We start from the raw sequence: 17,417 nt of genomic DNA on the forward strand, positions 1-17,417 counted from the left end.
TTAAAGCATTCATGAGGCCCTCAATATCGGAACAGAATATCAGATTACTTTCCTTTCTGAAGAAAGGCTCCAATTGCTGGTGGCGCTTTCGATATGCAGTAATTGTGACATCTTCTTCTAGAAGATTCCATTGTTGGAGTCTTGATCCTAGCAATTCTGCCTTGTTCTTTGATAAGTCCAAATCACGAATCAGGTCATTTAGTTCTTCCTGTGTTATTCTGTGTGGGGTTGATGATGCACCACAGTGAAAATCTGGATCACTGCATGCTGATGGACCAGGAGAAGAACAGGTCGACTCACCTTTGTCTTCGTCAGATGAATCAAGAGAATATTCTGCTGGAGGTTCTGGAATAGGAAGTCCCTCACCATGTGGAACTGGTCTCAATGCAGACGGAATGTTTGGGTAGACTATTCTCGACTTCTTTCGCTTCGTTATTCCGCCGGAAAGAGGAGGAACCAAGCAGAAGTAACAGTCATTTAGGTGGTTGCTTGGCTCTCTCCACACCATTGGGACTGCAAACGGCATTGATGACCTTTTGCAATTCAACCACTGTGAAAGCTGTGTTGTACATGTAGCACAGCATATATGCGGAGCCCAAGGCTTGTCTTGGTCACCAACCTTGCATCCGAAGTAAAGATGATATGCCTTCTTCACTTGAGAATTGATACTTTTCTTCTGGTTGGCAAATGTCACTTCCCCACAAATATAGCAAAAATTGTCCGCGGTATTAACACACTTTCGAGGCATTACTGTTCTTTATTGTACGTAAATGGATAAAATAATAAGTTTTATGTAACAGTAGCTTGAACTGTCTCGCACAACGTCTAAAATATTTTAAATGCTGAACCTATCTGATTGGGCTTTATATAGTACACTGCTTACGTCAGCTTCAGCAGCCGCCTGGCATTAGTATAATAGGCCTACACATGTATAGTACATTGCTGACGTCAACTTACTTCAGCAGCCGCATGGCATTAGTATTGCATTGCATCAGAAAATGATGCAATCAACTGTGGATGATGTGAGCATGATGGTATTATGCAATGTTACATCATTATTCCGGATGTTGCTGCAGTCCTACTGGAGAAATTTACACAGTGAAACATAGAAAATGAGGTATATGAATATCTTCAAAACGAGAGCCAATACAAATTTTTCACGGTTATATTCGTGTTCGGCACACCAAAATACTACAGATTAGGGCCTTTTCAAGTCAGTAATGATTTCACTGTTGACCAGTGATATCGATGCACATGTTAATAGTTAATGAGGCCAGTCTGGGGACAAATGGGCTTGTCTGGGAACAAGAGGAAAATCCACTATCCGGACATTTTAAAATGGGCTGGACTGGGGACAAGGGGAATTCAATGCTAAAAACATATATAGGATTATCACTAGGGGTTGGCTGAGGTCTAACAAGGAATTTAACATTATTATGCTACTCTGGTATCTAATGTGAATTTAACAAGGTGGAGTCAGTACCCTGAAAGGGCCATTGGGTTGGCCAAGCGAAGGGCCTTTTTATTCCAGTTTGGTTTTTAATGAAGAAAATAAAAAAAGCTTAATAAGCTGAAAAAGATCTATCCATTGAAAACTCCAATAGATAGTAAAAAATATGTCTTGCATATGCCTTTTAAAATTTTTGTATTGATTATTTGTAAAATGAAATACATCATAATCTTTTATATGTTGCTTCCCTTGCCCCTTATATTTTTTTATTACAGTTTAAATATGATGCCTTTGGTTGATATTTCTGGTATGAAACAAATCCAAAATGATAGTGTTACAATTTTGTTGCTAAATACATCTAACAACAGGAATCAAGTGTTGGTGATAATAAGTGGAATCAAGAAGCACAGAACGCTCATTTGCTTTATGCAGTAACGATTGATTGACAATAATCAGAATGCTACATCAAGATTTGGTAACAGCATATGCAGTCAGTTCCAGCTCTTAAGTTGTTTTTAGTGTGAAGTTGTGAAAGCGACTTGGTTGAAGATTGATTCTTGTATGGATAATATTGATAAGCCCCCCACCACCACCATCATGAAAAAAATAAGATAATTTTTTATAGTGTATTCTTTTTAATAATGAATGGTGTCAAGCAGCCACATTTACATGCCAACACACAGTTTTATGGACCATCACCTTTACCTACTGACCAATGCACAGTCATACTACTCCATTTAAAATCCAACTTTGGGCAGTTGGGCAGAGACTAAATTTAGTACTAAAATTATAAGAACATTTTGGCTAAGACCAAAACACAAAACAAACCCAGACTATTTTATTAACCTTGCCAAGAATAAAAGTTTTAAAAAATCTGAAACTGGCATGGCCTTTTGCAAAGACTAAAATACCTGGAACATTTTCTTAAGAAGGCATAGCTTAAAACCATTACTTTAAAAAAATTGCTAAACTGACATGGAATGTATCAGAAACTGAAAAATAACCCACGTGGAATATTTTAACAAGATCTGAACTAAAATAAATACAAATAGGCTGAAACTGACATGGAATTAGTGTGGGTACTCCACAGAACATCTCATGAATATTGCAGAGAATAAAAGAAATATTAAAATTTGAAAACTGACTCAGAATTTAGCAGAGACTATTTAAGGAAAGAGACACAGACTGGTGATTTGGCAGAGATAAAAAGAAATTTAGAATATTTAACACAAGCTGAGAGTAATGCTGAAATTATGAAACTGATGTGGAATTTAGCAGAAACTAAAAATATTAGAATATTTTATTAAAATGGCCTAGACAAAAAGTTGCAAGTATTCAGAAACAAACATTGATATTTGTAGAGACTAAACAACTCTAAAAAAGTTAAAGATTTTTACAACATAAACTAAAAGAAGAACTTTAAAACAGAGAACACCCATCACCCCCCCACCACAAACCCCATAAATTTAAGAGAAAAAAATTAAGAGGAAAATAAATAAAGTAAAACAAATCAAAACATTTCTTAAACAAATTTAAACAAAACAAACAAAATTATTACGTTTTAAATAAAATATGCAAAACTTGAAAGACAGCGAAATTGTAAACAATTTGCAGCAAAAAGGAGAGTTAAGTGATTGTTATTAGTACAAATTCTTACAATCCATCACGTCTAACCCATTCCAAACAAAACAGGAATGAAAAGAGATAGGTGGGGGTCACTCACACCTAATTATTTGCAAACTAACACATCCCTACCAACAACTTTTCGTTACCAAAACAGTGGAGGGAATGGGGATAGATGAGAGTTCTTGCGGTCAAACAAACACACCTACCCCTTACTATACAATACCATACATATCGAAGAAAGTCGAGCAGGAAAAGTGATAGATGAGGATCACTCACACCTACTTACGGACGAACAAGCACATCCTTTTGAACAAGCAAAATAACAAACAACAATACATTATCATCATCATCTACATCATTATTATTAGTAGTAGTACATACATGCTAACATACATACATACATACAATACATACATACATACATAACAATCATACATACATACATAATCATACATACATACATAACAATCATACATATGCATACATACATATATACATACATACATACATAATCATACATACATACATAACAATCATACATATGCATACATACATATATACATACATACATATATACATACATACATTCATACATACATAACAATCATACATATGCATACATACATACATACATACATACATACATAGAACTTTAGTACAAATCTTGGCCATATGAATAAAATATTTTAGGTTTTTCTTATTCTCGGCTAAATGCAGTGTCAGTGTAAGAATTTTAGTGTGACTTTAATTCTCAGTGTAATTTGTATTTTAAGCAATTTAAGAATTCTAATAATACTTTAGCATCTAATTTATGCCTTGTTGGGTTTTAAAAGGGTCAGAAGACTTTCTGTTGGTCAGTTTGTGTGGGTGATGGTCCATGAGACTGTTTTGGTCAGTTGTTGTTGTTGTTGTAGGGTTTAATGCCATTTTTCAGCACACGATAGGCTATACATGGTGGCCAGTATTAATGGTGGAGGAAGAACCTGGGAAAACCCCGGAAAGAACCAGAAGCTACTGGCAAGCTTTCTCACATACCCACATTAGCTGAATCCGAGACTCAAACCCACGCAGACAGAGGTGAGATGGCAGCGATCCGTAATGGAAAGTGCTTTAGACCACTCGGCCACTTGGGGCCCCGTTTTGGTCAGTATTTGTGGGTGATGGTCCATGAGACTGTTGGTTAGTAGGTGTGGATGATAGTCCATGAGACCATGTTGGTCAGTAGGTGTGGGTGATGGTCCTTGAGACTGTGTTGGTCGGTATGTTTGGGTGATGGTCCATGAGACCATGTTGGTCAGTAGGTGTGGGTGATGGTCCTTGAGACTGTGTTGGTCGGTATGTTTGGGTGATGGTCCATGAGACCGTGTTGGTCAGTAGGTGTGGGTGATGGGCCATGAGACTGTGCTGGTCAGTAGGTGTGGGTGTTACAATGAATATTCAACAAAATTATAACTCATTTTCATTTAGTGGGAGGGGAGGAGTTTACCAATATCTTCAGTGAAAGAATCAGTTGTCATCCAAGTTAATCAGATGTGCTCCACATTCTTAGCAACAACAGAGCTGGAACTGACAATCTCATTCATTTTTTTTTTTGTTCCCTTTATCATCTCTACTTTCTTTAGTTCATCCACCAAAAAATCTAATAAATTAAACCTCAACCATGAGTGTACATGGTTTATTTATAAAGTATATTATTTTTAGATGTATGTGTATTTCAGTATTAAGGTGATCAGTATCACAAAATACTGAACAATTCTGACTATAAAGTTAACAGAGAAACAAATGAGTATTTAATAATTACAGGTTACTGTATTTTCTCGGGATTAATACTACACTCCCAAGGTTGTGCAGTATTACTCTGGCAAACTTGTTCATATTTTCCGACTGCTCTGGTGGCCTATTGGTTAGACCATCCACCTCGGATGTGGGAGATAGTCGGTTTGATCCACGGCCAAGTCATACCAAAGACTTATAAAAATGGTACTAACAGCTGCCTCGCTTGGCGCTCAGCATTAAGAGGTTAGTGTTCGGACTGGTCGGCCTGGTGTTAGGATAATGTGACTGAGTGGGACATCATGCTACATGTCTGCGGCATGATTCCCCAGTGCTAGACATCACTATATACTGCCACACTGCAAACATCATAGCGATATGACTGAAAAATGTTAAAGCAATGTAAAAGTTCCAAATCACACACACACACACACACGCAGTCACATTTTCCCATACAAATGCAGTAACATGTAAGTATTATTCAGAACCTATACCTATGTGTTCATGGAAACCCATAAAGCTATTTTCATTCAGTTATTATTGCAGAATGCAAACCAACATTCTGTACTGGTACATTGCAGAGAAGTACTGTTATTTGAACTTCTTTATTCATCTTAATTGTCACCAAAAACTATGTTATTTTACTATATTTAACAGCAAAATTGCAACAATTTCTTTATCGAATAGTTCATACCTGAAACATCCCAAATATCGAGTGGGGCTGTACATCATATAAATAATGTGGTTTTTTTTATAAATCCAAAATTATTTTGAGACGAATATATATTCAAAGAATTATTTGTTAATATCTTCTAGTTTTCTACCATACATCCTTTACATCAGAGGTTCCAAGCCTTTTTTGGCTGTGACCCGAAAAAATATTTTTCTGTGTCTCATGACCCTGTCTCCAGATTTTGATAAGTTTTGCCACCCAAAAGAAATGGTATCCTTGTGACCCTGATTTGGGTTGTGGCTCACAGGTTGGGAACCACTGCTTTACAGCAATAAAACTTAAGTATTCTCTTCATAAATAATGATGACATTGTCATAATTTTCATAAAACTCAGAGTGACACCCAAATGTTAATTTCCCATCAGACTCCATCGCAGCCTTCCCCACCAAAAGCCCAATCCAAAATGGTTGCAGAGTTGATTTTCTCCTTGTACCCAGACTGGCTCCAGTACTCATTGAATGCTAAAGCAGTATAATCTTATGTTAAATTTGCATTTTCTAGTCAATAACTTGTCCCATTTTTATGCTAAACTTTAAACCAAATGAGTGTGTATGTGAGTGGGTGTGTGGGTGCATGTGCATGTATGTATGTAATTCAAAGATGATGCATCATTTGCAAAGAAGGAAAAATTTGCACAAATAGTTTATCTCTTTTCAGTCACATCAATACCATCTATATTACCTACAACAGTGAAAGCCACAGAGATGTCAAAGTTAGGTGCTTTTGCTGAAAAACCTGAAAGTGGTTATGATTGGAAAGGGATAGTTATTGGTATGTATTCCGTCTGTTCTTGTGTGTGAATTGGGTCTTTCTTACTTATATAGAGATGTGAACACTTACAAACAGATGTACCAAACAGTAACATAAAATATAAAGAATATGGATTACAGAGCCATGCATTTTTAAGAAGTTTCAGTGGACACATTTTTCTTATGTTCTAGTTTTTAACTAAAATGCATCATTCTTTGGATGTCATTATCCAGACTTGTAATGGTTAACTAATGGCCATTTCTTATAGTTATTCTGATTGACGAAATAAACTGTTACAGACTTCAGTTCAAGGCAGCATGGTTTTGTTTACAGTTAGCAAGCCCTGAGCAGTGGACAGGCTGCAAGTGAGGAAGGCACAGGGCAAAATTGTTTGCTCTCCAACTCTCACATTGTAAAGAAAGTTAACGTATACTTAACTATCTCAGGTCAGGTCAAATTATTTTCCACCCACTTGTCCAGGACAAATTGTTTCAGAAAATTCACTTGTCCCACCTATATTTTCACTTGTCCCAAATGTCACTATCTTTCCTGGGTTTGATAAAATGTATGCATTTTAATATAAAAAAAAACACACAAAAGAAATAATGTACAACAGATTATTTTTCTTTAAAGGGCTTTACTTTTATTGTCAGGTTTCTTACAGGCTCCAATATGGTAGCATCCATACTTCCATCAGCAAGAACAGAAATAAATTTACAGGAATTGAGAATTTCCTTTTCTTTTTGCAAGAGTGTATCAGTTGACAAAGAAAAGTCTCTTGTCCCAGGTCTGTCCTTAAAGTTCACCACTGTTTTTCTAGAACACTCAAAGCATTTCCATATCAGAAAATGGTTTTCTAAATTGGGTTAGTGTGTCTGCTTTGTTAAAGAGAGCTCTCATTTTATTTTATTTTTCATTTCATTCTCAACTGGTACTGTTGCCTAGTGGCAAGAGTGCCCGCCTCAGATGCGGGAGTTCGTGGGTTTGATCCCCGGCCGAGTCATACCAGAGACTTACAAATATGGTACTAACAGCTGCCTCGCTTAGCATTCAGCATTAAGAGGTTAGTGTTAGGACTGGTCAGCCTGGTGTCAGGATAATGTGACTGAGTGGGACATCATGCTACATGTCTGCGGCATGGTTCCCCAGTGCTAGACATCACTATAAACTGGCACATTGCAGACATCGTAGCAATATGACTGAAAAATTGTTAAAGCTATGTTAAAAATCAAAATCCCATCACATTTTATTTCATTCTCATTTGATTTGCTAGAACAACTAGCAACTCCAGCTTCAGGGATTTTTTGACACATGCTGCTAGTGCCATTCATATTCAGGTGGTCTAGAACTGTCATGAGATGTGATTGATTAAAACCTGAATTTTCAGATACATTGACATATACACTGGTTGAAAATTCAACCCATGCCAGTTTAGGATATTATCTGCAATAACTGCAAAGCATCTTTCCTTCAGCATCACTGAATTCATGCCACGGATAGTTATCAACCCAATAAGTCTAAAATGTCTTTGTCTTTTAGTTGTGTCATGTTTGGTATTTTTTGTTTTGCAGCCACAGAGTCTGGTTGTGTCTCTGGAGAAATAGTTACTGAGTGGCAGATTTATTTTCATTATGACCATCTTTGCAGAAATATTTGAATCAACATATTTTATCCAAAGTAGAAGATATTACCTCATTTGTCAACTGCTTCTAATAAAGGGATGAAGATATATACTTTGCTGTTCAAATGTGAACACTGATCCCTCCTTAATTAATGTAATTGTTTCAAATGCAAAATCAGACATTGGATGCGGGAGGTTGTGGATTTGAACCCTGGCTGAGTCATACCAAAGACTTATAAAAATGGTACTAACAGCTGCCTTGCTTGGCGCTCAGCATTAAGAGGTTAGTGTATGGACTAGTCAGCCTGGTGTCAGGATAATGTGACTGGATGGGATATGATGCATCATGTCTGCTAGACATCAGTATAAATTGCTATACCACAGGCATCGTAGCGACATGATGCAGAATTGTTAAAGCTATGTTAAAATCCAAATCACTCACACACATACAAGCATTGAAGGTGATCATCTGTGTAATCAGTTTAAAAAATCAAAGACTCATTGCTGTAATTTGTTCCATTCATAAAGGAAAAGAACACTTATGTTGGTAAAGTGCCTTTCAGTATTTCATTGCATTATTCGTTGGATTGAAATCACAGTATGGTCCACTCACATGTATATTGGTTGAGTAAACACAAGGCCCTTTATAACATTGCTAATTAATTATACTTGATTTGTTTTGTTTGAATAGTCTTGATTGACCAATAATTTGGTAATTTAGCTCAATAGACAGTGAAGTAATAATACAACTCTTGCACATGGAACAGTTGTTAATGACCACTTATTGTACTATCAAAGGATGTGAATGAATAAAAGAAGAGAGGTTAGATTCAAGCATTCAGAATGCTTGGAGGGCATGACTGGCTGGATAAAGGTAGATAAAGTGATTAAATATGAAAAATAATGATTTTCCAACTTGTTTTGAAATGGGAATAAACGCATGTCCCAGACTAGTGCTTTGGAAACATTTACTTGTTGATTTAAAAAATGAATAGTCTGGCACATTGGCTATGGGGTTTGATCAGCATTTTCTTTTAACTATTTGAACTTGCATTTAGTTGTGTCATTGTTAGATAAACCATGCACCATTTCATTAAAATTGCAGTTTTTTGTGTATACCATTTAAGTACACAAAGTTTGCTTTTCCTTGAAATATAGAAACAACTTTTTTAAAATGTTTTACAATATTTTGAAATTGCACATACAAATTATAAAATATCAAAAATTAAAGAAGTTATCAGCTCATTGTTTTGTAAAATTTTATTTCTTAAGTTTAGAAATTGAAAATAACCAAGCAGAGTTTGCAAACTATCTATGAGAAATGTATCAAAGGCTTTGCTGTGTACGTTCAAGCCTAAATCAACCCCATCATTCGGATATGAAATTAAAGAAACTCATAGACATTTTAAACCTACAAATTTCTATTTCTATAATAATGATTACAAGTGAGGAAAATTGGAGGAGTACATTTTCTTTAAATTTTAAACCCTGTACACAAATGTGAAGCTTTGAAGCAGAACCAGTAACTTTACAACTAACTTGACAGATGACTACCGGTATACACTGTACTTGTATTTATACTATTGTTTGGTTTGGAAAGAAACTTTGAAAACAACAGTTGCAGGGGCAGGAGAAGCAATTAAAGTAATCTGTTTGAATCAGAATATTCTTTTCATGCTTTGCAGGACTGGGATAAGTTTAAGTTTGGTTATTTTTGTCTTGCCATTGTTGAGCGGAATTGGATATCTAGAGCTAAGGAAATCCCTATATCACGATGGATTGGATAACCTTGCAAAAATAAAATTTTGCAAAGTAGATGAAGTCTGAATATATTCATGCAAATAACTTTTTGGAATGCGGTTTCTTTATAACCCTCAAAACATGGCCAACAGTTCATAAGTTTGTTTTTTTAAATATTTTTTAGCATGCCAAAAACACTGTACTGATTACAGGTACATGTATTGTCAAAATTTCCTGACTCACATGTAGATACTGTTTATTTAATCACATTACGAATTAAAGAAAAACAATGGGAATTTTTTAAATTTCCCAATGCAACACAGACATATTTGTCTAAAAATGCATAGCAACACTTACTCCTTGTTAGCATGCACAAAAATCCATTGACACAATTTGATTCTACACCTGTCTGTAACTGATACTATCTTAGCTAACTGGAAGATAAAACAATCATGCCTGCCTAAAACAACATGACACAAGAATTTAGTTCAGTACCATTTATGCCAATGTATCAATTCAGCAAATCAGGTATCCTTTCTTGTATGGATTTTGGGTACATTTTCCTTAGAAAAAAAGGCTGAGATACAGTTCAAAATTAGATACAGGTCATGATATGAAGAAAAGCATCTCTTGGTGAATGGTCTTCTGAGTGGAAAGAACAATTTCAAACAACATTTCTAAATAATTAATCAATTACAAATTTCCATTAGAGATTTATTCTTTACTACTTTCTCCACCATTATATGTTATAATCACTGCAGTTTTTTCTAGCCACTATTTTTCTTGTCCACTACATATTTCTTGTCCACTACATTTATTGGCTCACTTCATTGTCAACTCATGTTCTTATCTGTGATATTTTCTTACCCACTGCAATTTTCTTATCCATTTGTTAGTGCACATAATTTAAAACTCTCTATTTCATATTTGACAATGTTTTAAATTTTCAATCACATACACAAACAATATAGAGAAAGCTAACCCTAAGCTTTTGTCCTTATGCTAAGGACTTCATCAGCAGACTGATTTAATCTCTACTGACTGTTAACATTACTATCTAGTTATCTATACTCTATTGAGTGATGTTAACAGTCATACTTAACACACACATACACACAGACACACACACACACACACAGTTACCATGTTCAAGAAGTTTACTGGTATTTAAACCAATCCTACTCCATTTGCAGTTGTTTTAGTCTTCATTGTGGTTCCATCACTGCTCGGCAATACTTTTACCCTCTACCGTTACTTTTCTGGCTGTGATAGACAATCCACACAGATGGAATATAATGAATCTGAGCAGAAGCTTCTTCAGAAGGATTGTCATGTTTTGTCACCAGTGGACACTTCGAGTTCCTTTGATTCTATGAGCAATGACTATGCCAGTGATCCTCCAAAGGATGATAACAGTGCTCATTGCTTCATTTCACCAGATGATTCTGATTGGGATCAAACTCCAGTCAAATCAAAGGACAAACACTTGCCTAGCCGAGGTAATAACTAGATAATTGATAGTACAAGATTTATGTATGAAACTAATTTTGTTTTTTTCTTTCTTGTGTTTGATTATACAGTATCTCTTTTCCATAGGCTTGTCTTGGCTTTTGTGGTGGATGGAATATATATGCCAAAATTTGAATGTCCAAAATTTTCCAAACTATAATGCCACACTGTATGCTACCAGCATTTATAATTTGCCAGAATTTCCCATTGCCATAAAAACCTCATACACAGTATTAATCAAATTACCTGAATATGATAATATGACAGTCTTATTTACAGTTTTTAAACTTTCAATAAATTTTAGTTTGTCTTCTTTCTTTTCATTAATTTAATACTGAAAAATCTATATCTTTCTAGAATTTTAATTTCGTAACTTACCCAAACTCCTTTGTTTGAGCTAGTCTTCAACCTTGAGTTTCAGCCATCATTTTGTATTCATTGGGGATGGATGGGTAGGTAGAGAAAAATTTCAAGGTACCCAGAGGGGAACTATCCAGCTCTGTCTGGTTCCTCTATTCCCACTTTGTCTGGTCTCACCACCTTCTCTCTCTCCCCCATTTTTGTCAACAATAAAATATTTTCCTGGGTTTTTAATTTTTTTTTTATTACTGTTTAGTGCTGTGATGGACCTGACCGAATGAGATAAAATGTTTATCTTAAAACCCAGGCAGGCCAGGTATTTCCAGGTAGTGCAAAAGCCAGGCTGGGTCTGGGTGGTGGGGCCAGGTAACCATCCATCCCTAAGTTTAATATATATATATATATATATATATATATATATATATATATATATATATATATATATATATATATATATATATATATATATATATATATACACACACACACACATACAAACACACCATCATATGACAAATAACAACACCCTTTCTTGATAAACAAAACCTCTCCTTATTCAGGATAAATATAGCTTGAACAGAGTTAAAAATAAAGTGCATAACTGGTTATATATATATATATATATATATATATATATATATATATATATATATATATATATATATATATATATCACATCCATGTTCATGTAATAAATGGAGCAAACTTGTCATCAACTTCAAGTATTCTTGTCAACTCATTCTCACTTATCAGAAAATCAGGGCAGAGAACATCAGGCTGATCACAAGGATGTCATCACGATGAAAGTTATAAATGATGTCCCAGGTCGAGAGGCAGACATTGATAAGCAGTCATCCTCTGGCTACAGTTCATCTTCATCTGTCCCAAGCCTTAACAGCTCTTGTGCGATCACCAACAACAGTAAGCCATTCTATAATATTCACTCCATAAAGATGACATAAATGATTCTTTTGATCGATAAATGTTATAAGATCTTTTATAATGACACCGAAGGTAACTGTCTCTATTGAACATGTTTTAATTCACATTCAGTATATTTAAATTGTACTTCAAGTCAAAAGAATATATACCTATCACTTCTTTTTTCCTATTCCTGTCATAGTATCATGTTATGAGGTTATCTCTTCTGCACATCTACCTTTACCAAACTTTGTAAATAGTTTGCATTTGGGGTAAGGAAGAAGATTATCAGTTTCAAAGTTAAAAGGTCAAAGGCCAGAGTCACTATGACTGAAAAAAGAAGAAGAGTGGTTTCTGCACAATATAATTAGTTCTATTTAGCAGACCTGGGCCATGGATGGTTAGCATTTAGAGTAAGAAAGAAATTTTCAGTGCTTAGAGGGTCAAATGTCAAGGTCAGTGAGTGCAAGAAGAACAATGCAATAGCATTAGTTCCACATCGCAGGCATGGACCAAACTTTGAAGGTGGCTTGCATGAGGAGTGAGGTGGAAGCTATTGATTTTATGTTAAAATGGTCAAAGGTCAAAATCACTGTTGCTGAAAGATGAAATATGGTTTATGCACAACATTTCAGTTCTCAGCCATGTACAGTCACCAAAATTTGTGGATGGTCTGCATATTGGGTTAGAATGAAATCTAGTGATTTTGGGTTAAAAAGACCTAATGTCAAGGTTATCATGACTCAAAGAATATGGGTTTTGCACAGTTATAACAAAACTAGGGCTATAAGTTCCTTGACTAAATCTTAACCGTGCTTAGGATAACAACAAAACCCATAGGTTTTGGGGTGTATATCATGGTCATACTAGATAATAAAAATAACAATATTAAGTTAAAAAAATTATAATAATAACAGCAACAACTATTGCAATAATAGAGCAAGAATGCTTCAAATTCCTGGAGATCTAAGGCCACAGAAAAGTGACCAGATCTCAAGATAAGAAGAGACTGTCCATAAACACCAATGTAAGGGCTGTAAATCAGGTAATAATAATGAAGATAATAACATTGTGAATTCAGTCGTTTTTGTGGGATACCAGAGTTCAAGGATTTGGTGACTGCTACAAATTATGAATTTAAAGACCCTGTGAACAGTGACCCTTACCTGGAAGTAACAAGACTTCTTGACCTCAATCCACAAATTTAAATACTGTAAAAAATGTTGATACATGTTAGGAGAGTAACTCAACATATAAAAACTAGGTTGCTGTGACCTAGTTTTCATGCTTTAATAACTTCATGTGCTTAGTACACAATCAGTATATTGGAGCTTATTTCACTTAATGAGCTGATATCAAAACTAGATCAATGTGACATAATAACTTTTAGTGACAGTTGTATTTTTAGCTACTCATTCATTATGCCCTCAAATATCTTGGATGTTACTTCACCAGCACTCATGAAAATAGGTATGCAGATGCATCTTGGGAAGCAATTAAATGTAGGTAGCTGCAAAATAATTTTCATGTCTGAACAGATGTTTTTTTAGCTATTTGTTTATTTCATCTCCGTATCTTAGATGGTATTTGACCTACACTAGTAAAACTTGATATCTGAATGCATCTCATGATGAGCAGTTCAACATACCTAAAGCAGATCACTGTGATGTAAATTTTCATGATTGGTTAACTTGTGCATTTTCAACTTTTTGTTTCTTACCCCATCATTATCTTGAACTAATTTTCACCTGCACTCATGCAAATTAATATTTGGATGCATTTAAAACAGACTAATTCAACCATACCCAGCCTAGGTCACTGGGATCTAGTTTTTGCTTGTGCATTTTCAGCTGATTGTTAATTATGCCCTTCTAATAATAATAATAATAATTTAATTTAATTTAAAGAGGGTAACACAGTTAGCTAAGAACTAATCTACCTTGAGGCCCTCATACAAAGGAATTTATTTATTTTAGCTGCATCTCTGAAGCCACTGGATATATTGGGTTTGGAAGAAAGAAATAGAGTGGGCATTTCTAATCTCAACTGGAATACTATTCCAGAGCAAAGTTCCAGAGTATTGGAAACTTTTTTTAAAATAATTCTTTATTTGGATGGGGAATTTTATACTGTTTGATAGACATGGATCGCAGGTGGGGGGTATTGCCAGGTAACCTATACTGGAATAGTGATTGTAAATTGTGTTACCCTCTTATCTTAGACTGTACTGTACCTACAGCCTCAAAAATTGATGTTTGGAATCATCTCAAAGCAAGGAACTCCACAACACCAAACTCTGGCATGGACCTAATTTTATGCTTGAGTGATGTTTTATTTTCAGACATTTTGTTTTTTTGATCCTTTGTATCTTTAACCATATTACATATAGACTAATCACATTTTATTTTGTTCCAATGCTGATAAAATTATTTTGTGTTGATGCATCAGTTTGAGTATAATATAGTCTATTGCATTAATAATATAGTATTATATAGTAATGTAGTATATATTGCAGTGGCTCAGTTTTTATTTGAGGCTCAATACTAGTGGGCAGCAAATTCAGATCCAGTTCAGACCAGCCTGACTCAGTCATGGCTTTCACAAGACTCTTCACTCCCATTGACTTGGCTTCAGTTCTCCATACCAATACTGTCAGCTACTCCAAACACATTCTTGTTGGCAAGGGGATTCATGTTTACTGGCAAACACTTTGTTATATTTATTGAAAGTAACTAAACAGAAATAATGTGTTTACCATTTTATCAGGTTAAATAATCTTGCAGAAAACTATGGAGCCAAAGTTTTTGCAAAAGAAATAATTTTGAGTGTTGGGTCTTATGTTGATACAGTTTTCATATTTCTGTATCAGTACACATATGCCTTGATAGATCATACATGTATTTTGTAGGTTGTAGTTTTATACCATATGTAATCATGTTTACAATTTTCTATTTTTAGTCCACATAAACATCATTAATGGACAGAGTGACCAAAGTACCACAGTGATGGAAACTGAGAAGGATGCTGCCCAGCCAGAGAATGTGTGGAATCAAGCTCCCAACGGTGTTAAGGAGGTGGGTACTGCTGATTATAGTACTGCAAAACCTGTCTCAGATGTGGACCAAAATGCAAAGATTGCTTTGCCAGAGGCATCAATTGACATTGATGACTTGAAAAAGAAGTCACACAGTGGTCAATGCATGCAGGACTATTCTCTGAAAACCTGAAAATATGTCATGGCTTATATTAATTATGAATGATTTTTTTGTTTGATTATTTTTTTATATATTATTTGTTTCCTTTTAGGTAGACATTTTATAGTACAGATATCTGCAGACAATTGGAGAATAATTTCATTATGCATAAAATTACTCATGTATATGACTAGAATGTAAAAGAATTTTAAATCCACTCTTTTTTCAAGACATTTTCGCTAGCCAAGGTTCCGATGTGTTAACTCTATATACGCCTTGGTGGATCGTACAGATATTTCAGAGCTTTGTCCTAGTGACATCTATTGGATTTCATGAATTGTCTCCCTTAGTATGTAATGCCAACTAACCAATAACATGAAAATGGTGGAAGCAACTGACTTCAAAAGGATACTTTGTAAGTTTAAAATGGCAAGTATGATTTTATACCAGAGAGGAGCTACTACATGTGTTTTTGAGGGAAAGGATGTATTTGTACAAGTCCATTCCAGCTGTGTGCTCACTTGTCTTCATCTTGTAGGAATATTGTTCAAATTTGAACAACTTGATTTTGATTAGATGTGTTGGCTTGCTGCCACATCAAATGAAATTCACAGACCCGACCTGAAGCACCAAAATATCTGAACGATCTGCCAAGGTATTGATAGGCTTTACACATTGGAACCTTGGCTAGCAAAGATGTTTTCAAGATAGATAGATAGTTTTTCTCGATTTCAGTGGAACATTTAACCCATTATTAGCTACATCATCCTGTCAAAATGGGGGTAAATTGCCTTTCCCAAGGGCACATCAAAAGCACCTAACAAGCTGTCCAGGTAGGTATGGAACATGTGATCTTTGGATAACATGACTGATTCTCTAACAACTTTGCTACAATGGCTTCCTAAGTATCAGTAGAGAACATATTAATTCTGTGCTAACTGATAAATAATTGTACAATTAGATGTTGATAAATCACTTCAGATATCAGTATTTCATCTCTCAGCTTGTTGTATTCATGTAGAATATGCATTAGACACATTCGATGGTATATTTCAAGATGTCTTACTTTCAAGAGTACAGTATTATTGAGATGTAAAAGTTGATTTAAAATTTTACATAATGTCTCAGATTTAGGGTATTTTCAAGAATTGCAAAGCAAACTCTGTTCATCCACTCAGAGCATCAGGTACACAAGAGACACAAAAAAATTTATAAATGGGATTCATTCGGCTCTTGGTATGAATGCACACACTTTATTGACTTAACATCTTTAATATTTTGTCATTATGTTTTAATCTCTCATCATCAAGCTTGTGTATATTTGATTATATTTATCATGTTGTCTTAATTGTTGTGGAATTTTTTTAGGTTATTGAGATTATTTTCTGTGTGACATACCACTGCTTATTTTTTTAACTTTGATGTTCTAATTTAAATTTCAAGAATTGTCTGTGCTTGTCACAATATTTTTTACATTAAGTAATTTATATATTAGTGACCGTACATAAAGCACAAAGGCATCAAATGTATCATTTTTGGCAGTGTTTGGGGTACAGAACAAATATCATAAGTTCTAACTATTGGAGACTTCTACTAAATTTATAGTAATATATGACTGAAAATAAAAATGAAACCTTCATCTATATCGTAAGGACACAGTCAAGTTCAGTCTAGGTGATAAATTTTAGATAAAGTGGTCCCTTCTAAATGTACATTATTTTTTCTTGTCAGATATAACAG

General features: G+C 34.8%; 2 protein-coding genes across 2 annotated transcripts in view; both read left to right on the forward strand.

Moving 5' to 3' along the window:
- The window catches only part of LOC149779583 (uncharacterized), a 30,035-nt gene that overhangs the window by 7,329 nt on the left and 5,289 nt on the right, over positions 1-17,417 (forward strand). Inside the window, exons 5-8 of the mRNA XM_089940338.1 lie at positions 6,240-6,353; positions 10,887-11,192; positions 12,316-12,483; positions 15,442-15,557. Coding sequence (XP_089796464.1) covers positions 6,240-6,353; positions 10,887-11,192; positions 12,316-12,483; positions 15,442-15,557 — 704 coding nt within the window. The remainder of the gene's footprint in view (positions 1-6,239; positions 6,354-10,886; positions 11,193-12,315; positions 12,484-15,441; positions 15,558-17,417) is intronic.
- The window catches only part of LOC149779584 (uncharacterized), a 61,896-nt gene continuing 60,196 nt past the window's right edge, over positions 15,718-17,417 (forward strand). Inside the window, exon 1 of the mRNA XM_089940333.1 lies at positions 15,718-16,510. The gene's annotated coding sequence lies outside the window, so the exon portion shown is untranslated. The remainder of the gene's footprint in view (positions 16,511-17,417) is intronic.

This window comes from Sinohyriopsis cumingii, chromosome 17 (genome assembly GCF_028554795.1).
Source record: "Sinohyriopsis cumingii isolate HCF-2022 chromosome 17, ASM2855479v2, whole genome shotgun sequence".
Taxonomy (NCBI): Eukaryota; Metazoa; Mollusca; class Bivalvia; order Unionida; family Unionidae; genus Sinohyriopsis; species Sinohyriopsis cumingii.